The 27,857-nt window shown below is 39.3% G+C and overlaps 2 protein-coding genes across 2 annotated transcripts in view; one reads left to right on the top strand and one right to left on the bottom strand.

Moving 5' to 3' along the window:
- FAM98B (family with sequence similarity 98 member B) overlaps positions 1–6,048 on the top strand; it is a 36,941-nt gene extending 30,893 nt beyond the window's left edge. The window contains exons 7-8 of the mRNA XM_045450076.1: positions 2,506–2,673; positions 5,224–6,048. Coding sequence (XP_045306032.1) covers positions 2,506–2,673; positions 5,224–5,631 — 576 coding nt within the window. The 3' untranslated portion in view covers positions 5,632–6,048. The remainder of the gene's footprint in view (positions 1–2,505; positions 2,674–5,223) is intronic.
- Positions 6,049–9,152: 3,104 nt separating this feature from the next.
- The window catches only part of RASGRP1 (RAS guanyl releasing protein 1), a 79,449-nt gene continuing 60,744 nt past the window's right edge, over positions 9,153–27,857 (bottom strand). Inside the window, exons 10-17 of the mRNA XM_045450075.1 lie at positions 26,918–26,998; positions 25,551–25,655; positions 24,727–24,836; positions 23,798–23,942; positions 22,795–22,831; positions 21,898–22,050; positions 20,340–20,725; positions 9,153–11,693 (exon numbers count right to left, since the gene is read on the bottom strand). Coding sequence (XP_045306031.1) covers positions 11,559–11,693; positions 20,340–20,725; positions 21,898–22,050; positions 22,795–22,831; positions 23,798–23,942; positions 24,727–24,836; positions 25,551–25,655; positions 26,918–26,998 — 1,152 coding nt within the window. The 3' untranslated portion in view covers positions 9,153–11,558. The remainder of the gene's footprint in view (positions 11,694–20,339; positions 20,726–21,897; positions 22,051–22,794; positions 22,832–23,797; positions 23,943–24,726; positions 24,837–25,550; positions 25,656–26,917; positions 26,999–27,857) is intronic.

Raw genomic sequence — 27,857 nt, 5'->3', positions numbered from 1 at the left:
ATATTTGTTCATGTCCATAATACATTTCTAAAATGGGATTTTTTGATGAAATAATATGTATAAGTAGATTTTAATACTTTTGATGCATACTGCAGAGTTGCCCTTCAGAAGGATTATATATATATTAGTATGGATAATCTGATTTCTTTTCTCTGTTACTTTGTTAGTATTGAGATAGGACTGTGAGTATAATTTTATAGTTTGCTTTTTTCACTGAACATATTGTGATCATTGTCCTGTATCTCTAAAAGTTTTAATACTCTTTTTAAGTTAATTTTTAATTTATTTCTTTTTTTTGAGATATGATTCACCATCGTAAAGTGTATGTACGGTTCAGTGGCTTTTAGTTTATTTACTATATTTTTGTAACCATTACTACTGTCTAGTTCCAGAACATTTCCATCACCCTAAAAAGAAACATGTACCCATTCTCTGGCAGCTGCCACTATGATCTGCTTTCTGTCTCTTTGGATTTACCTATTCTGACAGTTCTTATAAGTGGAATCATACACTATGTGGCATTTTATGTCTGGCTCCTTAGCATAATGCTTTCAAGATTCATCCGTTGTTTTTGAATATAACAAATATAACAGTACTTCCTTTCAGTATCCTTTTTATGGCTGCATTATATTTTATCATATATTAATGCCATAGTTTACTTTTTTATTTTATACATTTTTTTCCTGTGTTAATTGCTAGGAATATTAATATATGTAATTTTTATTTGTAAATTTCGAAGTATATTCCTATGGTGGATTCCTAAGTGGAAGTTTACTGTGTCAAAGGTTATGACTCTTTTTAAAAAAAAAAAATTTTTTTTTTAAGTTTATTTTTTTGAGAGAGCGAGAGTGCAGAGCCTGACACAGGGATCGAACCCACAAACTGTGAGGTCATGACTTGAGCTGAGATCAAGAGTTGGATGCTTAACTGAGTGTGCTACCCAGGTGTCCCAAAGCTTATGACTCTTGATGCTCTTGATTCACATGGCCAAATTGTTTTCTGGAAGGTTTTTATGAATTTAAACTCTGGCCAATAGAGTAAATGAAATTTTGTCCTCACTTTAGTTTCTTTAATATTTAGAATATTAACAGTTTGATTGCTAACTTGATGGTTAAAAAAGACTACATTGTTTTAAGTTGTATATTTTCATTATTAGTGAAGTTCAACTTTTTTCCATAAGCTTATTAGTCATTTGAATTTCCTCTTGTTTCGAAATCTCTTTTTGTCTTGTCCTTTTTCCCCTTTGGGTCTTCCTGTTTTCCTTTTGATTGAGCTTTTTATATATTAAGGAAGTTAGCTAGTTGATTTATTTGTGGAATATATTTACACCACTGGTTTTATGTTTTCGATGTATAGAAATTTTAATCTTTATAATATAGGTAAGTTTTTCAATTTAAATTAAAACTTGAAACACTGAACTCTTTAGTGTATTTGGAATTCTCTGTTATATGGTATGCCTTATTACTGTTCCGTTGTTCAACAGTTCATTCCAACACCATTTAAAAATTAATCCATTCCTTTCTCACTGATTTTTTTTTACCCCCTTCCCCCATTTCTCACTGATCTTTGATGCCTTCTCTGTCATTTCTTGCATTCATATATTTATGAGGTTCTGAATCTCATTTGCCTATTTTGTTTCATCGGTCTATTTTTACCCCCAGTCCCATTTAGGCTGAGGTAGGATAGTGTATTGTTATCTCTACCTGTGCCTGGGGTAAGGCAGGGTCAGCTGGACCCAGGCACAGCTGGGACTCTGTGTATTTTGGGGGAACTGTTTAAGCTTTCCCAGTCTCATTTCTTTTTCCGTCTGCAAAAGGGGATAATAAAAGCAACCATTTTTTAAAAGGTATTTTAAGAATTAGAAATGATTATTAAGTGGACAGTATCCTGGCATATTTAATAACTACTCAAGAAATGTTAGCTGTTAAGACTGATGATGATATATCACATATTAATATTTAGCCCTCTTTCAAAATTCTTTTAGTTGAATTTACATATATACCTTCTGGATTAACTTTAGATTCCTTTTTTCTCCCCATCCTATCACAAACCATTCCAGTAGGATTACGATACATTTATAAGCTAATGTGGTGGGAAAATGACATTACTCACTGTCCCTATCCAGAAACTTGGCATTTCTCTCTATTCATTCAAGTTTTCCTTTTGTTTTTATAAACTTTACTTAATGTCTCCTTCTTAAAGGTCCTATAAGTGATTTTTGGTTAAAGTTATTTTTAGCTATTTTGTTATTAGCTATGGATGGAATCTTTTTTTGTGTGTTACTTTTTTAATGACTTGTTATTGGTAGTTATGTGTTCTTTAGGGATCTGTTGGTCTGTTTTTTTCATTCTGCATACAAATGATGAGCTATTTAATATTTTGCTCTTTTCCATTTCTTTGCTCGTGCATGATCTCTTTTTTTTTTTCTTTCTGAAGACTATGATTTATTGTTCTTTCACTGAAATGTTCTTTGGTTCCTTTTCCCCCCTAACTTTGGTCATTTAGGTAAAAACAGATGACATAGCAAGAATTTACCAGCCGAAGCGTTATGCTCTATCACCGAAGACAACGATTACATTGGCACATCTGCTTGCTGCTCGTGAAGATCTATCCAAGATCATTAGAACAAGTAGCGGCTCCAGCCGAGAGAAGACGGCATGTGCCATTAATAAGGTTGGGTTTTCTTTTCAGTGCAATGGAGAATGAATTTATAATATCCTCATTTGATGTTTTTACAGATTTTAATCCATTTTTGTTGTGGTAAACTCCTAGAAAAGAGAGTGGTGAAAGCATTTCAGTTCATCTAGGCTTAGTTATGTTTTGTGTGTGCATGTTCATTTGAATTTCTGTATTCATAAATTAAGCCACAGTTTTATTTGAATTGGAAGAACGAAGAATTGTTTTTGTCAATAGCTTTAGCAAGAATTAATTTGCCTTCTAAGAATGTCATTTTTTTTTTTTTTTTTTTTTTTTTGTCAGTAAAAATGTGTAGTATTTAAGTACTAACAGATTCCTTATATACTTGGGAAGGAAGGAAGAGTACTTGCTTGAGAGTCATACAGATCAGGATTCACATCCTAGCTGTATCATTTGCAGAGAGAAATCACCTTGGGCAAGTTACTGAGTGTTTTGGAGGTTCCATTTTCTGATTCAGAGTATAGATCCATTTCTCCAACACTGCTTTTAAACAAGCTCAAAGAGACCGAATCTTTTACTTTACAATAGCGGCAATAGTGATAAACTAATCTAGATTTGTCAGTTTGAGTGGCATGTATGGCAGAGTTTATTACAAAAGAGCAAAAAACCAGAAGGGATTTGGGCAATTTTAAAACATTGCTCCTCACTCGGTATAGTGAAAAAAATATTCTCTCTACAAGATGTCTTGCTAGAGGTATGGTTTGTATGTAAAGTTAGTTATTGCTAAGTTAGTCACCAGTGTTTGTTCCTCTCTCTTCCATTTTAGATCAGTCTCCTCTAGCTTCTGAAAGTATTGTCTTTAAATATGTTACTTAGTATCTTCTATCAGGCGATGATCTAGTCTTGCCAGATTAAGAGTTCTACTTCTTAAGTGACATTGTCCATCTCTTTTCCAAGTTTGTAGTCTAATTATTTGAAGGCAGTCTTACCAGTTCTTGCAACACTGTCCCCATATAGCCATCCACGTAGCATGTTTGATGGTGAGACCAATGAGAATAACAACCAAGAAAAGCTCTTTTTCATTGATGATTGGGACATTATTGGTGACTTTAAAAGAGTGTTTGCATTCTTCAAACTTTGGCCCATAGTAAGGGTGTTGTACTTTTTTGTTTATGACATAAATTACTAAAACATGGTTTTGATTAGAGGATCAATGGAAGTAGAACCCAGTTGATTTATAGGTCATTTTGGTTGAGGCATTTACTGTTTTACCTTCTTTCCTGAAAGAAACTAGCATGAAGCTAGTTTCCTAGCTTCCTTCCTCACCACTTTCTTTTTTTTTTTTTTTTTTTTAATTTTTTTTTTTCAACGTTTATTTATTTTTGGGACAGAGAGAGACAGAGCATGAACGGGGGAGGGGCAGAGAGAGAGGGAGACACAGAATCGGAAACAGGCTCCAGGCTCTGAGCCATCAGCCCAGAGCCCGACGCGGGGCTCGAACTCACGGACCGCGAGATCGTGACCTGGCTGAAGTCGGACGCTTAACCGACTGCGCCACCCAGGCGCCCCCACCTGTTTTTCTTTATGGGCATATCAAGTAGCTCCTTTATACAGAAGGCTGGGGACTTAAACCAAACTCTTCCCTGACTTATCCTTCAAAGTATTATCAAGCATGGTTAAGAAAGCCTAGTTAAGTCTTTATTTTCTGTATAATAATATAGTAACTAGTATCATCATTGAAAGTTTGTGAGGTTAAGTTTCAAAGAAGGGAATAGTTCATTGAGAATCCTTTTATCTCTGGAATAATACCTTGGATAATAGTCATTATATTCCTCTCTGACGTCTCATTAAACCCACATGTCACCATATATACTTCATACTTTGTTAAAATAAAATGTGCTTAGAATATAGTTTTTTATTGGATAACCCATGACCAAATGAATGGCAGTGGAAAGTCCAGAGTTGTTGTATAGATAGGAAGTTAATTAATATAGGGTGAATAGTTTACATATATTGAAAGCGTTCTGCTTAAAATATTTTAGTGTGGTGGGTACTACATTTGTTACAGAATTTGGTAAACAGGGGTGCCTGGGTAGCTCAGTCAGTTAAGTGTCTGACTCCTGATTTCAGCTCAGGTTATGATCTCATGCTTGTGAGATTGAGCCCTACATCAGGCTCCACACTGGGCAGGGAGTCTGCTTAAGATTCTCTCTCCCTCTCCCTCTGCCCTTCCCCTGCTCATGCATGCACATGCATGGGCTCACTCTCACAAAAAAAAAAAAAAAAAAAAAAAAAAAATTTTTTTTTTGGTAAGCAAATTTAAATAAGGAGAAATTAACAAAGCTCTTAAGTTTCTGAAATATTCCCCAGATTATTTAAAAATAATACCATGTTGTGAGGAATTTTTCACATATCACATTTATATTTTCAATATTAATCTGTACTGCATGTCTGATATTTCCACGTCCTTAAATGTTTGGCTTCTGTTTCTTTATGAGAAGAGTAAGTTCAGTACCACTTAAATCCTTTATCTAAATTGTACCTTCTAAAATATTAGAAACTGAAAGACCATGTTTCTTCACACAGGTGCTGATGGGAAGGGTGCCTGACAGAGGAGGAAGGCCAAATGAAATTGAACCGCCGCCCCCGGAAATGCCCCCTTGGCAAAAGAGACAAGAAGGCGGCGGAAGGGGTGGTTGGGGTGGTGGGGGTGGTGGGGGTGGTCGAGGAGGTGGTGGGGGTGGAAGAGGTGGCTGGGGAGGTGGAGGAGGTTGGGGAGGTGGTGGGGGAGGAGGAGGAGGTGGCGGAGGAGGGTGGGGTGGAAGTGGGGGAGGGGGCGGTAGAGGAGGAGGTTTCCAAGGCAGGGGAGATTATGGCGGGAGGGGAGATTATGGTGGAAGAGGAGGAGGCTATGGTGGAAGAGGAGGGGGCTATGGGGGACGAGGTTATGGAGATCCATATGGGGGAGGTGGTGGTGGATATAGAAGGTATTAAAAACCACCAAAATTAGATAGCAGTGCTTACTTCTTGGTAGGGACATTAGGTGTAGTGTTCTAAGTAACATACTTGAATGTCAGCTTTCAAGTAAACACCATGTTAGCTTCCTTCTTATCATTCTTAAATTGGGTTAATACGTAAGAGCATTGTTTTTATACTACCATTTGATCTCTTAGACAAAGTGATGATTTTTCCATATTCTGTGTACCCTGGAGCATGTCTTTTTAAAAAACAAAAAATGAACAAAAATTATTTTTAAAAATGTAAATATTTATTACCATCAGACTTGGAAAATGGAAAGTATTTTATTGTCATGATTGAATTTAGATTGTTACCCGTATTTTATTCAGGTTTGAAACACATAAATTACCCCACTTGTAATGGAAAGGAATATAGACTGTTGCCTCATCTGTATTCCTGTGGCTGTGTTTGTATTTGTTAATTATTCTTTATGAAATAGGGAAAGGGACTTATCTGATAGTTGTGTTCAATAGGTAGTTGTCATGACCTGTTTGCTCTTGTTTAGGAAACAGTTTCTCGCCAGGCTTCTGTTAAAGTTCCATTAATTGAAGCTCACATCTACTTTTTGCAATGCATATTTGATTTATTTTCCAAGTGGATTTGAAACCTGTGATTTTCTTTGACAAAGCAAAGTTAAAAACTGAAGTCAGAATTTATTCTGAAGGGATTAAGACAAGTAATTTTACATTACGATGTAGAAAACACTCATATAAATTGGTCTCTTCATCACTTATGCCATCGCTTTAGGTGTTTGAATATTAAAAGGCAGGCTGAGCTGCACTGCTCAGGATTAGGGCAGTTATTTCCTGTTTCAGTCCATCAGAGGCAGGATTCAAGGCATCCCTTAGAAATTCTGATTCACAGCTAGATTTGGGAAACCGGCTTAGTGAATGGTTACATGTGGTCTGGTGGTTGGAACAGGTTAAGTTTTGGAGATGAGGAGTTGTGAATTTGAATCATGGCACTAGCCCAGGGGCGCTGGTGAGGTGAACCGACCACAGCTCTCAAGGACTGATTTGTCCTCATCTGTCAGGTGGGGATTGTGACGCTTGATCTCTTCTCAAACTGTTTCATAAAGACCTAAGTATAGTGCAATTTGTTGAGGGCTGTTGTAAATGGTTTAAGAAGTGGGCTCAGTACTGCATTATTCTTTTAGTAAAGAGAGCTAGATAAGATAGTCACACACGTTTTTTCATGCCCACTATAAAATGTCCTGGTGTGGGTGCCTGGTTAAAACCTGTGCATAACAACTTCCTCTGATCTAACAAACTCAACAGATAGAAAGTGGAGTACCAGTGGACACATGGTATTTGGCATTTGGCAGTTTCTTTGTTGTTTTGCTTCCAGTAAACCCTGTAGTGAAATCTAAAATAATGTTAAAACTTTAAGGGTAAATATACTGCAGTCTTTGCCATGTATTTTTCAGGCTAACTCTTCAAAGAAATTTGTTCAGGATAGGAAAACATAAACTTTAGGTTATTTGTAAAATAGATTTTTAAAATGTGTTTATATTTAATGAATATACTTAATTTCATTTGTGATAGTTGGAAAAAAAGGCTTTCCATAATTAAGAAAAAACTTTTTTCAATAGCTATGAACTCTGAAAAATAAATAATTTTTAAAAATATATAATCAAAGACTACTGGACTATAGTTGCTGATACAGAACGGGTTTTCAACTACTTTAACTTCTTTTATCGCTAGAGGTTTATGGCAAATAATTGCAGAAACATTAATTTATCCATTTCTGTAACACCTCTGTGTACTTTCGTAGGGGTGCTGTTGGGTTATCCACTGTACTCACTGTAAGTGTTACGCAAGTTTATCACTTGCTCCTGGAATTGTATTGGAGCTGGGACCACTGGTGTTTATACATTCCTATAAATGTCACTTGAGTGAAAACCAGGGTGATCTAGACCCTAATATCTTACTCTGCCCTGGAAGGTAGGGTTTTCATGATACCTTTTTTCAGTAAAAATTTCATTTGTAGAAGAGTGTCCTGTGCAATATCTAGGCCAGCAATAGGCAATTTGGGGCTTTGATGTGAAGAGCCCTAATGTAAAAATGTTTTATAAATTGAGGGCAATGCATAGAGTATGATGAATGGTACATGACTGCTTTCTGCAATCTGATACCTTTTGATGTGCCTACTCTTCTAATTTCATTTTTCCTATTATCTCATTTATCCTCCCCTCCCACCCCCTACCTTAGTCTAGCCTTTGGTATCAAATAGCCCATGTAGATAAGACCTTACTGAGAGACTCTGCATTAAAGAAGTAACTAATCTCTTAAACATTAAAGAAAAGGTGGGGGGTGGAGGGGTGGGGAAACACCTGGGTAGCTCAGTCAGTTAAGCATCCAACTTCTGCTCAGATCATGATCTCATGGTTTGTGGGTTTGAGCCCTGTGTCGGGCTCTGTGCTGACCGCTCAAAGGCTGGAGCCTGATTCGGATTCTGTGTCTCCCTCCCTCTCTGCCCCTCCCCTGCTCACACTCTGTCTCTTTCTCTCTCTTAAAAAATAAACATTAAAAAAAAATAATCTCTTATCTGGACTATATAAAGAATTTGTGTTCCCATCCATTGTAGACGTGAGCTCTCAGCGAAAGAAGGGATCGGGTATTTTTTTTGAACCTATTTCCTTATGTTCTGTAGATCAGGGAAACCTTGCCTCTCTAAGCAGAAAAACACATTTTGAACCAAGTACACTTAATTACCTTTGTGTCAAAAGAAGGTAGGTAACCCAAAAAAGATTTGTGACCAGAGAATGTTCTCAGCAATGAGAACTCCTTATAAGGAGCACAGGGTGGAGAAATTTGGGATGGGAACTGGGGATGGAAGAGAGGAAAGAGAGGAGGCAGTTTAATCTCTTCTTCAGAGTCAGGTTGTCAATGTGACTTGAAGTGTTACGAATTGCCAAAATGATAGATACACCCACATCCAAATGTACCAGAATGCATTCCTCAGAATTTGAGTGATTGGAATTTACCCCCACTCTTTATTGGTCTGGTTAAACAAAAGTTGGCTGAGGATTAAGGCTATCGGCTCTTAATCACTCTAAGTAATCATGAACACAAACGAATTGCTGTGGGTGGTCTACCCTGGACTGAACCACCCTCTCTACCAGTTTCACGCACAACTTCAAAGTTCTCCTTTACTTGCTAGTTTTCTTAGAACTGTGGGATTAAAGACAAAAGCCACAGAGAAATGGCAAGCTCAAATTTGTCTCCTTCATTGTGAAATATTCATAGGCAATATTTTGGGACCACTGTGAGTCCTGATGCAGTAAGATGGGAAAAGGTCGAATATTTTTGAACTGTTATTTCTGCATGTTCTGAAACGATTTAGATAAGACTTCTACTGAATAATTAGTTGCTTTGCTTTTCCTTCCAGGAAAACTCAGTTTGGTTAATAAGCGAGTGGTGTCAGCTGTGGATTATAGTAAAAATTCGAGAGAAGCTTCTATATATTCATGAACTAGAAGAAACACAAGACAGCTATGTGGTAGAGATCCTAATATCTTTTATCATATAAATATTACACAAAGAAAACTTACATTAGATATTAAAAAAAAAAAAAAACCTTTACAATCTGTACACTTGTTTTTTCCTTGCAGTTCTTTTACATTGTACATCCTTAGACAGAAATTCACAAGTGGTCAGTAAAAAGGCAAGTCAATTACCAAAGAAAATGAAAAGTAATGTTGTTGTTGACAGAACAAGATTTGTCCTTATTTTCACAGATAAATATATGCTCAAACTTATTTCAAGTCTGTACAAGACAAAAATTTGTATCCTAGGCTTGACCAAAATTTTTTCCAGATTATTTCTATATTCCACTAATCCCATGTAACTCAGTGCAAATAATACTAATTTACATGCTGTTCTTTGGCCCTTGCTGGACTGCAAAAACTTGTGATAAAACTGCTTCTTATCCATTTCAGTGATAAATTCTGGAATGTTTGAGACCTCTAGCTATATACATTTGACTGATTAACGGAGTTCTGACCTTTGGAGTTTTAGGATTACAGATTACACAGAAACTAACCTAGGGTCTGTATTTTGGAGGGTAAGGAGAATGAAAAAAAATTTGTGTTAGATAACTATATAAAGAAATTGAGCTGTACCACCTTTGGTCTTTATAGAGGAAAAGAACAGTGAAGAGTATGAATTTTAAAGATTATCATAAATTTGTTCCATATAAGGTAAGTAGCAAAGTGCTTCTTAAGTTAGATACCAGGTGATGGACTTAATCAGCCTTCTGGGGGGATTTCTGACTTTGGATTTAGGAAAGGGTAAATTTGTGTGTAAAGTAATTCTTTGAAACACTAACTGAAAGCTACTCACTAGCTTTGTCATTAATGCTCAGAGCAAGGAGGTATGCAAATGGGAACTGGTCTTTCATCAAGGAAACTTCTTAAATAGTCTGAATCCTCCAAGGAAGCTATACTGTATATGTTCTTTGTATTCTGATTAAGATTTGGTGTTGTTGGCTTTAGGTTTGGAACTTTAAATTGTTGAGATTAAGTTCTTGGCTGTTGGTCAACTTGTATGAATTTCAAGTCTGCTTGGTACCAAGCTTTCCAACATGGAAGGTAAGTTCCCCTCAAAAAGAATGATAATTTGAACTTTTTAGAGAAATCAAGAATCTGATAAAGGAGTTTATAAACAGTTGCCCAACTAAACAAGCCCATTTATCATTAACCTTCATTACCAGAAAGCTCATCGGATTCTTGTGATTTTGCTCAACAATACAATTTATGTGGTGAGCTATTTCTTTATCTTGTAACAAACAACTTTGTGGATTTGTGTAAATGACTAAAAGTTGTTTAATTCCACATTTTATGAAGGAGGAGACAAAATTCCAAGCCACATGCATGCTTGATATTGTATATACATAATATACACATATACACTCTGGGCTGTTATTGAAGCCTCTGATCCAATTAGCTTATTTCTAAATAGTATTAAGACCGTGTAAGCACAAATTCAGTTCAAAATAGTTAACTTCCAAAAATAAAAATAAAAAAAACAGATGGCACATGAAAAGTTTAACAGACTCTTTTTCAAAAAGCCTGAAGTTCCTAATTCTATCCAATGTACATCTGTGAGGACAGACATCATGTTTGTAGTATGTTTATTTTAGCTACCTGGCCAGTCATGTCTCAAGTGGTATTTGCCATGTTTCTAGGTGTTTAGTTTGGCTACTTATGACTGTGTGACTAAAACTATGAGTTGACCTGTAATTGGATAATGTTCCCCCCTGATCTGTGGCTCCATCTCTAGATGTTTATTCGTAGGTAGATATTCTCATGTGAGTATGAGCCTAGTGAGGAAGGAGTGGGAGAAGGCTAGTTGATCAGATCTGAGGTAGTGAAGTGGGAACCAGATTCGAAAAGAATGCTGGAATACAGAGGAAGTAAAGCTGTTTGTGGAATGTATTTTTCCACTGTAAGCAAGCTTTGGATGGAACAGGGTAAATCCCTCAGCTCCCAGAAAACCCACAGAAGGAAGCAAATTCATTTTCCAGGGATTTTAGTTCTAAGGAGGAAGTAGCTAGGCAGGCCACATAGGAGAAGCTACCTTGTCAGAAAACTACAGCCATGTTTTTATCAAGCTGTAGGTATTAGTCCTGGGGTGGGGGGTGGCAGATGTTTGTGGTGTGAATGGCAAAAATTTTGCTTTCTTCAGCTTTCCTCCCCTTTGATTCAAGTGACTGGAAGAGAAGACAGTTCCACTTACTAGGTTAAAGGAAAAAAAAAAAAAAAAGTAACTTGCTTTTCTCTTTTAAAGTGACCTTTTAAAAGAGCTGGTTGATCTAAGGTACACCAGGTGTTTGTTATTTATTTTAGTTAAGTGAGATCTCTGATATACTCATCTACACATTGTGCTCCTTGAGATTCTTGGCTAAGAACAGTCACCCTGCTCCATCTGAGCTAAGACATGATTGCTTCTTGCAAGTTGGAGAGTTTCTATTTTCTTCTGTGCATATTTCAGTTGGATCTTTAGAGCGTCATTATCTGCTTTCAGGGTATTTATTTCCTAAAGGGAAAGGAGATGTATGTTAATAAAGCAGCAATGAATAGCAAATCAGTTCCAATATTGGGAGTACTACACTTGATTGGCATTTTCTATTCACTGTGGCTGAGAATTAAAAACTATTTTCGAGGCAGTTATTTTGCTCTGAATAGAACATAACAAGTTAAATACCAAATGAGCATGTGCAAACAGCAATTAGTTTTTGTTATCGTATCAAAGATATGAATGGGTAGCAAGCAGAATACATCATTCCCAGACGATAGGTGGATAATAAAACCTTCGGATGTTGTATAGTGGGAGACCTAAACTTGGCAGAAACGGAGAGTCTGTGGTCAAGTCTGAGGTATGAAAACAGTGATTTAAATGAAATGAACTATGTCATATGATGGTTTTCTAATTTCCCCCCCAAATCATAGAAAACTAATGGACTCTTTTGATAAAGAATTTATCCTACCCCCTAAATGGGACTTTAGGTATCTAATTCTCTGTGGTAGTTAATTTCCACTTTTTTTTTAATTGAAATATATTTGACATATGACATTGTATAAATTTAAGATGTACAACATGTAAATTTGATAGTTAAACTTTAACACTGCCATTGTAGCAATAATCAGCACCTTTCATGTTAGTAGTTTTCCTTTTTTAATAATTGGAATAATTTAAGATCTGGTGTCAGCAGGCTTCATTATAGTACAGTATTGTCTACATTCATTTTACTACGCATTACATCTTTTGGGCTTATTTACCACTCGTAAGTTTGTACCCTTATACAACATCTGTACTCTCCACCCTTTTTCCCCTGATAACCACCATTTTTTTCTGTTTTTGTAAGTTCGGCTTTTTAGAATTCTATATACAAGTGATGTCATACAGAACTTGTCTTGCTCTGACTTACCTCACTTAGTATAATGTGCTCAATGTCCATGTTGTTGCACATTCCTTTCTTATGGCTAATACTCTGTGTGTGTGTGTGTGTGTGTTGTCCCTTCATTGATGAGGTATGGACACTTAGGTTGTTTCCATATCTTGGTTATTGTCAAATAATGCTGCAGTGGACGTGGGGTGCAGATATCTTTTTGAGTTAGTGTTTTTGTGTTCTTCAGATAAATACCCAGAAGCAGAGTTGCTGGATCATATGATGGTTCTGTTTTTAATATTTGAGGAACCTTCACACTGTGTTCCATAGCAACTGTAGTAATTTACATTCTCACCAGCAGTGCATGAGGGTTCCTCCCTTTTCAGCACATCCTTGCAAGCACTTGCTCTCTAGTTTTCCTGATGCTAGACATTCTAACAGGTGTTAGTTGGTATCTCAATGTGTTTTGATTTTGCATTTCCTTGATGATGAGTGATAGCATCTTTTTATGCACCTGTTGGCCATTTGTATGTATTCTGTAGAAAAGTGTGTCTTTAGTTCTTCTCATTAAAAAAAGTTTTTTTTTTTTTAATGTTTGTTTATTTTTGAGAGAGAGAGAGTGAACAAGAGAGGAGCAGAGAGAGAGACAGAATCCAAAGCAGGCTCCAGGCTCTAGCTGTCAGCACAGAGCCTGATGCGGGGCTTGCACCCACAAACCGTGAGATCATGACCTGAGCTGAAGTCAGACGCTTAACCAACTGAACCACCCAGGTGCCCCTAGTTCTTCTCATTTTTTAATCAGACTGTGTTGTTGTTACTGAGTTGTAGGCATCCTTTATATAATTTGGATAGCAGCCCTTTATCCAGTTTATGGTTTGCGAAAATTTTCTCCTATTCTGTATGTTGCCTTTTTATTTGGTTAATTCATTGGCTTTGCAAAACCTTTTAAGTTGGATGTAGTCTCATTTGTTGATTTGCTTTTGGTGTTACATCAAAAGAAAAAAAAAAGTCATTGCCAAGACCAGTGTTGAGGAGCTTCTTCCATATGTTTTCTTTTAGGAGTTTTATAGTTATCAGGTCTTATGTTTAAGTCTTTTATCCATTTTGAGTTAATTTTTGTGAGTGGTGTTAAGATAGGGGTCCAATTTCATTGCTCTTGCATGTAATTGTCCAGTTTTCCCAACGCTATTTGTTGAAGAGATTATCCTTTTCCCCCTTGGGTGCTCTTGGCGCCCTTATCAAATATTAGCTCACTGTATAAGCAAGGTTTAATTCTGGGCTCTCTGTTCCACTGGTCTATGTGTCTGTTTTTGTGTCAGTACCATACCGATTTTATTGCTGTAGCATTGAGTATGGTTTGAAATCAGGAAGTATGATACCTCTGCCTTTATTCTTTTGCGGTTCCATACAAATTTTAGGATTTTTTTTTTTTCCATTTCTGTGAAGAATGCCATTAGTATTTTAATAGGGATTTCACTGAATCTGTAGATGGCTTTGTGTAGTGTAGACATTTTAACAATTCTTCGGATCATGAACATGGGATATCTTTCCATTTGTTTGTGTCTTCAGTTTCTTTCAGCAGAGTCTTGTTTTCATTGTACAGAATTTTCACTTCCTTGGTTAAATTTATTCCTAAATATTTCATTGCTTCTGGTGTTACTGTGAATAGGACAGTTTTCTTTTTCAGATGTTTCATCCTTAGTGTGTAGAAATGCAGCTGATTTCTTTATGTTGACTTTGTAGCCTGCAGCTATACCAAAATTGTTGATTAGTTCAAACAGTATTTTGGTTATTTTGGCGATTTTTATATATACAGACTCATGTGCAAATATTGACAATTTTACTTCTTCCCTGATTTGGATGCTATTTTTTTTGTCTTGCCTAGCTGCTCTAAGATTTCCAGTGATATGTTGAAGAAGAGTGGTGAGAGTAGGCATCCTTGTGTCTTGTTTCTGATCTTAGTGAAAAAGCTTTAACTTTTTTCCCCATTCAGTGTAATGTTAGCTGTGGGTTTATCGTTTTGGGCCCTTATGTTGAGGTATGTTCCTTCTATACCCAGTTTGGTGTTTTGTTTTGTTTTATGATGAAAGGATGTTTGCTGTATTTTGTCAAATGCCTTTTCTGCCTCTACTGAGATGATCATGTGATTTTTATCTTTCATTTTGCTAATGTGATAAATTACATTTATTGATTTGCCTATGTTATCTACTTGCATTCAGTGGATAAATCCTAGTTTGGTCATGGTGTATAATCCTTTTTGTATGTTCTTGGATTTAGTTTGATAATATTTTGTTGAGGATGTTTACATCTGTATTTATCAGCAATACTGGTCTGTAGTTTTCTTGTGGTGTCCTAATCTGGCTCTGGTATCGGGTAATGCTGTTCTCTTAGAATACGTTTGGAAGCATTTCTTCCTCATTTTTTGGGAAGATTGTGAGATGAACATTTGGTAGAATTTGCCAGTGAAGCTGTCTGATCTTGGGGCTTTCTCTGTTGGCTAGGTTTTGATTACTGATATAATTTCTTTGCCCTTTATTGGTCTGTTTAGATTTTTATTTCTTCCTGATTCAGTCTTGGTAGGTTGTGTGTTTCTAGAAATTTATTTCTAGGTTATCTAATTTGCTGGCTTATAATTTTCATAATGGTTTCTTATGGTCCGATTTGTGTATTAACAGTTGCAGTGTCTCCTTTCACATTTTTTAAAATGTATGTATGTATGTTTTGAGAGAGAGAGCACACAGGGAGGGAGAGAGAGAGAGAATCTTAAGAGAGCCCCAACACTGGGCTCGATCTCAAAACCTGAGCTGATATCAAGAGTCGGACGCTTAACCGACTGAGCCACCCAGGTGCTCCTCTTTTTGCATTTCTAATTTTGAGACTTCTGTTTTTTCCTTAGTTTGGCTAAGGATTTGTCAATTTTATCTTTTTCAAGAACCAGGTTTTAGTTTAGTTCTTTCTATTTTTCTGGACTCTTCTTCCTGCTAATTTTGGGCTTATTTAGTTCTTTTTCTAATTCTTTTAGGTTGTGTATTTGAGAAATAATTTCTTCATATATGTATTTAACTGTAAAAGCTCTCTCAGAGTTGCTTTTGCTGCATTCCATAATTTTTAAACTTCCTTTTGGTTTCTTGACTCATTTGTTCAGAAATGTGTTGTCTGGTTTCTAAATATTTATAGATTTTCCAGCTTTCCTCTGGTTGATTTCTAGTTTCAGACCATGTGGTCAGGAAAAAATGGTCTGATTTCAGTCTCCTTAAATTTGCTGAGATTTGTTTTGTGCCTATCATAATACTCTGTCCTAGAAAATGTTCTTTGTGCACTTGAGAAGAATCTGTATTCTGCTGTTAGATGTTCTGTATGTTAAGTCCATTTGTTTAAGAATTTGGTTCAATTCCAACGTTTCCTTGTTAATTTTCTGTCTGGGTGACCTGTTTATCATTGACATTGGGGTATTGAAACTCCACGTTGTCACTATTTTTGTCTGCTTCTCCCTTTAGATCTGTTAGTATTTTAGCGTTCCAATATTGGGTGTGTACACATTACTGTTGTGTTATCTTGTTGATGTATCATATCCTTTTATCATTATATGACGACCTTTGTTATGATTTTTGACTTGAAGTCTATTTTCTTTGATAAAAGTGTGGCTATTCCCGCTTTGTTTTGGTTTCTGTTTGCATGGAATATCCTCTTCCATTCCTTTACTTTCAGCTGTTTGGAGCTGAAATGAGTTTCCTTAGGCAGCATAGAATTGGGTCTTATTTTTTAACCATCGAGCCACTCTGTGACTTCTGATTGATGAAACCAATCCATTTATATTTTAGAGTGATTATTCTTAGGTAAAGACTTACCACTACCATCTTATTTGCCTTCTGGTTGTTTTATATCTCCATTTTCTCTTCCTCTCTATTTACCTTTGTAAAGTGATTTTTCCGTGGTGATTTGCAGTCTTTTTTTTTTTAATGTTTTGTGGTGGTCTTTTTTTGCTCTGTGGTTACCATGTGACTTATGTATAAATGATAAATAAAATGGTCCTTTTTATCTTAAAAATTTTAACTTTGAGAGACAGAGTGTGAGTGCGGGAGGGGCAAAGAGAGGGAGACACAGAACTGGAAGCAGGCTCCAGGCTCTGAGCTGTGAGCACAGAGCCCAACGCGGGGCTTGAACCCAAAAGGCGTGAGATCGTGACCTGAGGTAAGGTCGGACACTTAACCGACTGAGCCACCCAGGCACCCCAATATGTGTTTATTTTTGAGAGAGAGACAGCATGCAAGCAGAGAGGGAGACATAGAATTGAAAGCAGGCTTCAGGCTCTGAGCTGTTAGCACAGAGCCTGACTCGGGACTTGAACTCACGAACCACGAGATTGTGACCTGAGCCGAAGTCAGACACTTAACCAACTGACCCAGGTGCCCCTTGGTCCTTTTTATTGCCTTTGTTTACCTATAAAGGTTCTACTTTTTTATTCCTTCCTTTTTATATTTATGTCACAACTTTTTTTTACTGTGAATTCATTGAGAAATTATAGTAGCTATAGTTATCTTTAATGCTCCTTTCCTGAGGCCTTTATACTCTAAGAGGTTGAATACACCATTCTAATATAGTCACAGTTTTCTGTTTATTTCTCATCACTGGTGGAATTTTATGTACTTTCATTTGCTTTTATGTCACTAATTAGCATCTTTTCATTTCAATTTGGAGAACTACTTTCAGCATTTCTTGCAAGGCGGGTCTCATGGTGGTGAGTTCCTTCACATTTTGTCTGAGAAAGCATTTTACCTTTGTATCTGAAAGGTGAGTTGACTGAAAGGTATTCTTGATGGGCAGTTTTTACCTTTTACTACTTTGTCATTCCACTCTCTCATGGCCTTCGAGTGTCTGCTGAGAAACCTGACAGCTAATGGGGTTTCCTTTGTAGGTTTCTCCTTTTTCTCCAGTCTCTAAGATGCTTTATCACTGACTTCTGACAGTTGCTTATAATGTCTTGAATAAGGTCTTTGTACATTAATTGAGTGGTCCATTAGCTTCTTGGACTTGTGTTCTCCAATTTCTTCTCCATGTTGAAGACATTCTCAGCTGTTATTTCTCTAAATATGCTCTCTCTCCCTTTTCCTTCTGGTAGCCCTGTTACAGTTTTCTCATTATATCTGATAGCTTTTGCAGGGTTTCTTCACTTTTTAGTTCTCTTGCCTCTTCTGAATCATTTCTAAATTCCTATCCTCTAAGTTGTTAGCTCTTGATCTGATTTCCTAAGCTTTCTAGTCTACTGCATTCTGTATCTCATTGAATTCTTTAGCTCTGGAATCTCTGTCTGGTGTTTTTAAAAAAATTTCAGAAAAATTTCAGTCTTTGTGCTAATTAACTCCTTCTGTTCATTAGTTTTATTCTTTGGTTTATTGAATTAGCTTTCTGAGTTGAATCTCTTCATAACAACTATTCTGAATTCTTGATCAGTTAAGATCCCAATATTCCACGCCTTTGAGTTTGGTTGCTGGAATATACTGTGATTTCTCAGAGTATTCGATGAAACGTGCCTCTGCCATCACATGTGAAGTAGCACACACTTTTCTTGTTGATTTTGTTACAGTTCAACAGATAGGCAGTTAAATCCTTTCTGTTTTTCCTAAGGTGGCCACATGCTGTAGCTCAAGTTTTGGGTTTCTTTTTACCTGAGCTGACTTTGGTGGTGTAGTTGGGAGTGTGTGCTAAAAAAGTTGGTGTACACAGTGCTGGAGGGGTGCCCGTGGCATGAGAGGGGATCCTCCAGTGGGGGTGCTCCTGGAGGTCCGTGGGCAAACCTGCTGAAACCCCAAGGGAGGCAGCGGCGAATGTGTTCCTTCAGTGCCCGTTGTTATTCTCGCCTGCCTCTTTCCTCTCTTTCCCCCTAGTCCTGGAGGTCCCTGTTTAGAAATCTGAGCGCTGTTGGAGAGAAAAGGGTCCCTCCAAATGCAGCCTGTGCAGCCAGTCACCACTCGTGCTTTCCCTGTCCTCTGTGAGGGAGGACGCCTCCAAACGCCCCCCTGGCTGGCAGGACCTCCACTTCTCTATCTTCCTTGCATGTCCACCCTGGTTTGCACTCTCCAGTAGTGCTCTCACCTGATCATGGCAAGACAGGCACGCAGGGTCACCAGTTCCCTTGGATCCAAAGCCCCCCTCTGAGGTCCTGTCCACCTATTTAAAAAGCCTCCTGGGTACGTAACGCAGTCACTTTTTGTTTGGTTATGAACAACCAGTTTGTTGTAAATAAAGGGGCGAGTGAAAAGGTACAACTCCCGCTGCCATGATGACGTCTCTTGTCTTCGGACTTGGAATCCAGTGTTGTTATATCAGATTGATGACTCCCTCCCCACAAATGTGGGCAATTTCTGGGTGATTTGCATACAATGAGTTGTTTCTCAACAAAAATTAGCTAGCGATGTGCTAGGTAATGTGTCAGACGATAACAGTAATTATTCACAATCTTCAGCAAGTCGTAGAGAGCATGGATTCTTGGCCTTGTATTTTACACAAGAGCAAGTAAGGCGCAGTTTTAACAGCTAGTTTAAGAAATGTCTGGGACTAGAATCACAAGTCTTTGTCCCCAAGACCAGAGTTCTTGTAAGCTGCTTTTGGCAGTTTCTACCCCTAAAGAGAAAGGGGTTTGTGTAAGTTAAAGCATGTCTTAAAACATTCTGAGCAAGAGAATACCTTTCATCTAGAAAACCTGGTATTTTTTCATCTGTTCCTCTTAACATTACGCTCTTTGTTCAAAGCACCAAGAGTTTCCCATATGTTATCTAACTTGTTTCTTCAAATGTTTCTGTATTTCATTTTCTAGGAGTCTTTGACAGGGAAGGAACAACACTGAGGACAAGGTAGGGAATTCTGAGGCCCTTTTGGGCAATTTCACTACATAGAATTATTTAAGGAATTCTAGCTACTGGATGTTGATTTTGGGTTTGTACTGATAGGCCTCCAAAAACACATGGCCAACCTGGATGTTTTGGAAAAAAGAAAACCTTTAATAAAGTGAGTGATAATGTTAGATCTAAGCATCCTTAGTAGGAACCTGAGCCAGCCCTCACCATGACCCCTGGACTCCAAATACTCAATCCTGTCAGCCAATTACTAACATCTTCTTTTTGAACAACTGCCTGTTGTCCTTTTCCTTATCCTCTTCTTGCACTATGCCCTTTTCTCTGTGGGGCATCTTATAATTAGGACCTCCTAAGCCTAACCAAAAAAAGGAAGCTCCTGGTACTATAACAGTTACCAGTTTATACATTATATACAGCTGTGTATCTGCCAGATACTGTCTAATGTATTTACAAGATCAAGGTATTACAAGATGTACAAGATGTATTTACTTGCTCATTTATATTAAGAGGAAGGCTTACATGCTTTTTTGGGGAGATGCTTAGGCAACCGTAAAAGTCCCAAAACATCCTGATGAGTAGGTTAACAAAGACCTCTAGGGGAGGAGGATTTAATTTCATCTAGAAAAAGGGTGTGGTGTCAGCACAGTAAAGCTGACCAGTAGAAACTGGTTTTTCTCAAGGAGGCTGTTGTGAACACACTTTGGGCCTGGCACCAACACTTTAAAATGGTACCTTTCTGGCATACAGGGAGCCCTGTAGGTCTCGTTCTACTCATGTAATGTGAGCCAGGGCCTCCACTGGTTTGAAAGAAAGCCAGAATCCTTTCTGTTCTTTTGTGGCTCTATCCTACGAGTAATCAACCTGGTCAGCGTCTTCAGCGCTCTTCCCTGGCTTAGCCCCACTTCTCTCGGCGTCTGAAAGAAAAGAAAAGGAAGGTACCTGTTCCAGCTCTTGGTAGGTTGGCAGTCTGAGATGACGGAGATCCTCCTTTGACTTTATGAGGGATTCTTTATTCTCCCACTTGACAAAAGCCCGCTTTCTGACCAAGACTGGGCTGGGGCAAGGAGATGTGGGACTAGGAAGCACATACAGAGTATCCTGGGCTGTCTTCCTTGGGGAAGAGAGCACAAAGGGGCCACAGGGACGCTCACTGCCAAGCCAAGGCGGGGATTCTGTCTGGGTGGCCTTGTGGGCGACAGTCCTCTTCAGCCGAACAGAAATCTTCTGTGAGGACACTCCCATGAGCATGATGGTCCGATCTTTACTTTCCTCACTGTGTTCCACAGCCTCCCCATTAGGGAATGTGAAAGGTCCCTCCTCAGGTGCTGTAGGAAGATACGTGGCATGTTGGTACTCTAGTCAGAAAAACAGACTCAACTGACAACTTTCTTATTCTAGGCCCAAAGTGGACTCATTTGCAGGCACCCTCTTTAGGGGATAAAGGCTACCAGAGCCACTGGTGCCAGGCTGCATCTACCCAGAGAAACAGGCATTTTTCTATTTGCACAAAGGCTGCCCAGAAGATTTGTTTCTGCACGTAAGCTCAAGTCCCTGCCTCAGTGCAAGAGAAACGGTCTATGAATATTAAGTAAACATTTCAAAAAAAAAAATTCTTTTTATTTGAGAGCATATGTGAATGAGGGGGAAGGGGCAGAGAGGAGAGACAATCCTGAGGAGGATCCACTCTTATAGCCCAGGTGATGTGGGGCTCGAACTCACCAACCGTGAGTTCATGACCTGAGCTGAAATAAAGAGTCCGATGCTTAACCGACAGCCACCCAGGGGTCCCAGTCCATAAATATTTTCTGTGGACCCTGGGATTTGGGAGCTCTCAGCATTCAAGGTTTGGTCCTATTACAGGAGCAGGTAGGAGTTTTCTTTGGGACCCATTTGTATAGTGGGAGTAGCATAGGGAAGTTCTAGCTTTGTTTGATACTGGTTGGAAAGGAGAGAGGAATCATTCTGGTTTTCTTCTTCCACCCAACACCCTTGCCCAGGACTCAGCCTGGATAGTGTACAAATTCAACGTGGCTTCTGGACAACAAAAAAATTTCTAATACTAGAAACCTTATAAGGATCTTTCCCCTAGAGGACATAATTTAACACTAAATTTTTACCCAAATAAAGTTCAAAACTGTAATTAACAGAAGTATCAGAATATTTAAATTACTGTATTTATCCTAAAGTAACAACCCTGTATTTTTTGGAGGAGCGTTTTGGATGATGATATTTTGTATCTCCATCTTTTAACTTTTCTTTAATAGGCCCCAGACCTTCATGCTGCTCTCTGCCACCTTTCTCCCATCAAAATTTGTATTTTATGTGACAGAATTGTGGTCCCTAAAGATGATGTTTACCTCTGAAAATCTGTCTTCCACAATGGTGTCTGTGGTGGTTTCTATTAAGAATGGGAAGGGCAAAGGTCATCTTTCCTCCCCGAAAACTTTACCCTTCCCCACTTCACTTTCCAAGAGGAATGTTCTCAGTGTCTCCTTACCATGGAGCAGGTCTTTGGCTCCCAGTGAGCAAAGGCTGGATGTTGGCCCTCCAGGGGTACTGTTCTCGGTTATTGCTGCTGGGTTCTTGGCTCGCTTCTTGCACTCAAACACAACCAGATCTTTGCATTGTTTGTGGCAGTTCATCCCGCAGTCTGTGGACAAGACAGCCTAGTCAGGAAGGCTTTGGCTTTCTTTTCCAGAGTCTCAAAACCACACTCATGCAGGGCTGTCTTGTCACACATGCCTGTCCTAGTCTGGAGCTAGGACACCTGCTATTCCTAATGAACCTAGTAGTCGTATTTGGTCAACTCACCATCTTGCTGTAGCCCTTATCATGAGTCTCAAGCAGCATCCACTGTCTTGGAGACAAGTCATGTCCTAGTCATCCTGCATATACTGCCTACCTGAAGGAGACCCCCTAAAGGCTCCCAGCTCTTAGGTCTTACTCTTTCTTCCTTGCAGTAAAAGTCTCCTGTCCACTCCTGAATTTTTCTAGTCATAAGGAAGGACATTTAGGCCCTGAGGTACCTACTGATAAAAGGAAAACTGGCAAGGCCCTTTGGTAATCACTTCCATTCCCAAAGTGCCTTTCCTTAGGGACCCACCTTTTCATGGCCATATGAAAGCCTCTCCTACCAGCGATCTCTGTTTTCAGAACAACCCACACAGAGAGAGGACCTTGCAAGGGGAAGCTTTATAACCGGTCACCCAGGCATTCCTCTTCTCTGTGGTGGCAGTCACTCTCGGTGCTCTAGGGAAGCCAGTTTGGGGATGAGGCTGTAAGCTGCACTGAGAAGTTGTGGATTCAATGGACAACTACTATGGGTAAAAAATGCTTTATTAGGAGAGCGTCAAAGACCAGAAAAAGCAAGACAATCCACAAAACTGAGCCTTACCTTTACATCGGTATCCTTGTTTGATCACTCCCCAGAGCTATGAGACAAGATAGGAGACAGTTAGAGCATACTATACATCCTTCATCAATCTGGTATTAGGCGAGACATTGATACCCATTCTTTATTTTCCCTCATTGTGCTCTCTTCCTCAAGGAAGGAAAGCCTTGTTTATCTCCTGTCTTAACCCTCCTGACCTTAAACTGCAAACACGAAGATTTTGTGATCACAGTCTCATGCTCTCAAGAAGCTCAGTAGTGTGGACTTATGGCCTAGGCCTTCTTTTTTAAAATTTTTTTTAATGTTTATTTCTGAAGGAGAGAGAGACTGAGCATGAGTGGGGGAAGAGCAGAGAGAGGGAAACACAGAATCCGAAGCAGGCTCTGAGCTGTCAGCACCGAGCCCTATGAGGGGCTCAAACTCACAAACTGTGAGATCATGACCTGAGCTGAAGTCGAGCGCTTAACAGCCTGAGCTACCCAGACACCTCTATGGTCTAGGCCTTCCTGAGGCTTGAAGTAGATGGATCAAAGAATAAACAGGTTTCTCAGAACTCCAAACTAAAGAACAAGTATACAGAATTCTGTGGTCAGGGATTAGGTTGGACAGGGCTGGGACAGAGGAGGGGCAGAGCTACATGGCTTCTTAACAGCAGTTCCTTTTGAAGGGGGAAGAGCAGGGAGGTCTCCTATTTTTTTTTTTTTTTCTAACATTGGAAACAGCATCTGAATATAATTACTTAAAAAGTATGTCCCAAATATAACATTTCCTTACCATTTGTCCCAAGCCTCATGCACCAGAGGTAAAAACAATATCCGGAAGAAATGGTAACATTAAATTCAAGTTAACCATGCATCAAACCATTTGAGAACAAGGTTATTAGAGCTTAGGCTCTAAGCTGGCATAGTTGATAAGGGCTATGAGGTCTGTGCCTGGCCTAAAGCTCATTCATACCATCTCATACCCCTCTTCAAGTTCAACCTGAAGCACTCTAGGAACAACTTACAAATCCAGCACAGTTGTCACAGAAAGTAGGTTTCAGGTAGGTGGTCTCTTGGAAGTTGTGAGGAAAGCCCAGGCCCAGCTTGGAGTAGATGGAGCTGGCTCTCATGAAGTAGGCCGTTATCTCCTCTCTGCTGATGAGGCCTTCCCTGCCAGCGAGCGACAGACCAGGTGTGAGTAGGGTCTGAGGTAGCGAGACTGGCTTCTAACCTTAGAAACTCACCTTTTTTGTTTTGCTTTTTGTTTTTAATTTTTTTTTTTTAAGTTGATTTATTTGAACAATCTCTATACCACACGTGGAGCGCAAACTCACTACCTCAAGGTCAGGAGCTGCACATGCTCCACTGACTGAGCCAGCCAGGCACCCCTCACTTTTGTTTCTATCCTTGCGTGGCAGTACAGCACATAGGACTGAGGATTACTTCCATGAGCCCTCTTAAATAGCGATACATGGACAGCATGTAATAAAGAGGTGACGTGGTAGTATCCACTTCTACAGAGGTGTTATCTGGCCAAAGCAGGTTTTCCTAGCAAATTTTAAGACTTGAAAAAAGAAATGGAAACTGCATATAGGGAGAGAAATACCTTATGCTGCGGTTTGCCTTTAGACAGTACATGACCTATAACTGGAACCCACATGCCATACCTTTGATTTCACACAGAAAACCAAGAGAGCTTCTATCAACTTCAGAAAAATAGGCAAGGTATTAATAAATAGTTGTTTCTCATAATCTGTAGCCAGAAGGAAGACTAAAGTTTTTCTTATTTCTTGTTGACTAAACTGGCAGGTTTATGAAATTTTCAGTTCTGAGACATTTAACACAGATGTGTTTTTTATTGTCTGTTGTGATCTGAACCAAAACCAGACAGGCATTCATGTGATGATTGCTCCCTTAGCACCAAAAGCCTCATATTCCATACACAGACCCTCACCTGTCTTTGTCCATCACACAGAAGGAAAAGGGGAAACTGGCGGCAATCTTCTCAAACTCCTCCTGAGAAATGTATCCATCCTGGTCATGATCATAGTTCTTGAAGACCGACTGTGAAAAAAGGAGTTTCTCTGGTGATTACCAAAGCGAAACCGATCGTTTCTCCCTTTAGCCAAATGACAAAGGGTTGAGCATCTGGTAAAAGCCTCTCCTCAGCCTGAATGAGAGGACACGGTTCCCTCAGGTCCATTAGTGTACCAATCGTGCCGTCTGCCCGGTGCCTGCGTGCTCCTAGCTCACTGCACAGGGGTGTCCCCTCTGCTCTGCCCCCCTTCCATTGCTTCTGTGAACAGCCCAGCTGCAAGTGCTCCCTGCCCTGTAGTCCTCTACTAATTATTCTGACACGTACTGGCTCTCACTTTTCTGTTATGCTGGATTGGTCCATAAGGATGAATATAGACACACACTCTCCTCAGAAGTTAACCATGAAGAGAATCAGGAGGGCCAAATTTGCAGTATTAGATTCTCCTTATTATCCTTATTTCTACCAAAACCCTTCTACCACCTCTCTGCCCCCAAATCCACGGCTATGCTCTCCTGCTTGGTCTCTAAGAGGAGACACACCCCCCCGCAACAGGAGGTCAAAGCGTGTTGGCAAAACGTAACCTATGAACTGTCCTGCAGGCACAATATGAGGTGTGCGCTAGGAACAAGTGTCAGGTTTCCCACCTTTGCGCGTCTGCCACCGTGTCCCCCAGGCCGCATACAGAACTATGCCAGTTTGATGTGCCTTGCTTCCGTCTGCCGGAGCACAGCTGTACTTACGTCCACCATCCTCTGGACGTGCTTGCTTATGGTCTTTGGGTCAGGTTTGGGAGATACTCCAGAAGCCCAGTCCACTACTACTGGGGGCTTTGAAGGTGTTAGTGGCTGAAATGAAATATTCAGAGAAATCCCTGTGACTATAAAGCACTACAACCAGCAGCAACTTCCTTGCCCACTACCTGATGGCTGCGTCTATGGACAGCCCTCAACTATGTGCCAGGGCCAGGAGCTGAGAGCCGGTGAAACTGAAATCTTGAGCTCTAATCCTGGCTAATAACAACTGTTGTGCTTCATAGCTGACAAAATGCTTCTCACGTATATTATCTCCATCTACAGATAATTTAAACTTACCCATTAGACTTTCTGTCAAACTGTCAGCAAAAGACTGGATCATTTAAATTTCCTCTCTGTTCTCTACTTACTGGTTAATAAAGATGTGGATGAGGAGAAAAACAGCTAAAAGGCAGGATAACACAAGGAAGAAAGCCTGAGGCCTGGACAAGGGGAGATGGAATCCATTCCTAAATATTTGAGACTTGACCCAAATGGGGGAAGGTACCCTTTCCATGGAAATGCCTCTAACACCCTGAAAGTGGAACCTGCTAAGTATTTTCAGTGAACAGCTTTCATTAGAGTAGGAGCTAGAACTTGATCTTTCGGTTGTAGAGACAGTATCATGTAGCCACCTGAACAAATTGAATTTCTTATGTGTGGATAACTCTCTCCCCTGAGTACTATCTGGGGACTGGGCAGCTTCCCTGGAGACTGCAGGGGAATTCTGGTCCTTCACAAGGAAAACTGAAATTTTCACCTGCCTGTACGGGAGGTGGGGCGAGACAACCTGTGTAGATCCTTCCGTGCAGCACCAGGACTGCACTGTTGTGAGGACTTGTCAGCACAAGAGGTCAAAAGACCCAGGAGACTGTCCTTTCTGACCCAGATGAATACAGGATGATCTCTATGGCTTTACTAAGTAGTATATACTTATCATCAAAAAATCAGAGAAGAGTAATGAATGATGTGAGGATACTTTATAATAGGAAGGAGATGTCACTATGGCCCGCGACACCATCTCCCTCCTCAGTAAACCACTGACTCACTGCACCTGTCATTTGGATGTGCTTAGGGCATATATTTACAGTTCCTGTATTAGTCTCATCCCTTCAAGTAGACTGCAGGCTCTTTCTGGCCAAGAATTACTTGTACATATGGTGAAGTTTTCTCTGTGCCTAGCACAAGGTTGGGCAGAGTGGAAACACAGTACTTATCACATAAAGATTTGTTCCTTAAGATGATGAGCTCGATGAGCAACTTGTAAAGCACCTGTTACATGCAGCAATCTTAGCATAAAAATATGAACAACTCACTGGGGCTTTGTGGTTCCTTGGTTCCCGGGCATAGGACAGCTCATAGATTTCATCTTCAGTGTAGTAGAGATCTAAGGACAACTGCAGATCAAAGCAGAACAGGGTTAACTGCTAGGATGTTGTTTGCCTTTCCCAGGGTTGATGGGTTTCTTTCTTGGTACCTCCTCCTCTCCTGTTGTTTATTTACTCTTCTAGGCTCTTTGTTTTTAAAATTCACAAAGCTTAGAGGGTGTAACACTTGGTACTGCAATAAGGCAAACATTAGCTCCTTCTTATTAAAATGTTTTAAATTTTGGAGAAGTTTCAAGATGTCCTCTTTTAAGATCTGATTTAATATCTAAGCCTGTATCTAGAGCTTAGGCAGAAGGCCCTATGTGGTCAGATGGTCCACACCTCACTTGTTCTCTACAACAACCCAGTTTAAATGACAACAGGTATTATAAAATGATACTAAGAGTTAATCAGTTTCATATAACTAATCTTGTTTGTAACCTAGAGTCTACGGATGGCTTCAAGAGGTCCAGAACTCGTGTCTATTTTTCTGGGAAGTTCATGGTTTTCATCACATGATTTGTGATCCAAGAAAGTTAAGATTTGGTACATCTTTTTAACAGACAATGTCTAAGGCCAAGGCCTGCCAGTCATCTGGCCAGTTAGCAAAAGGGCTAACATTAGACCCCAGCTGGCTGTGAATCCTGGGGCTCTATCAGAATCATGATGTGAGGGAGGAAGAGGCTGTAACAGTTACTCCATTCTACAAAAATACAGATAAAAAGTTGTATAATTTTAGAACTGAGAAGTTATAAGTTATCCCAGAGAATAATCTCTGACTTACAGAGGAGGAAACAGATTTAGAGTTACATGCCCACAGTCACACAGTGGTGAGCTACAGAATCATGCTTCTGGAAGGGAGTTTATCTGACCATGCAGGTAGGCTCCT

The sequence above is a fragment of the Leopardus geoffroyi genome, chromosome B3, assembly GCF_018350155.1.
Source record: "Leopardus geoffroyi isolate Oge1 chromosome B3, O.geoffroyi_Oge1_pat1.0, whole genome shotgun sequence".
NCBI classification, from domain to species: Eukaryota; Metazoa; Chordata; class Mammalia; order Carnivora; family Felidae; genus Leopardus; species Leopardus geoffroyi.
Note: the sequence above shows the minus strand (reverse complement) of the source record. Positions and strands in the feature narration are given on the sequence as shown.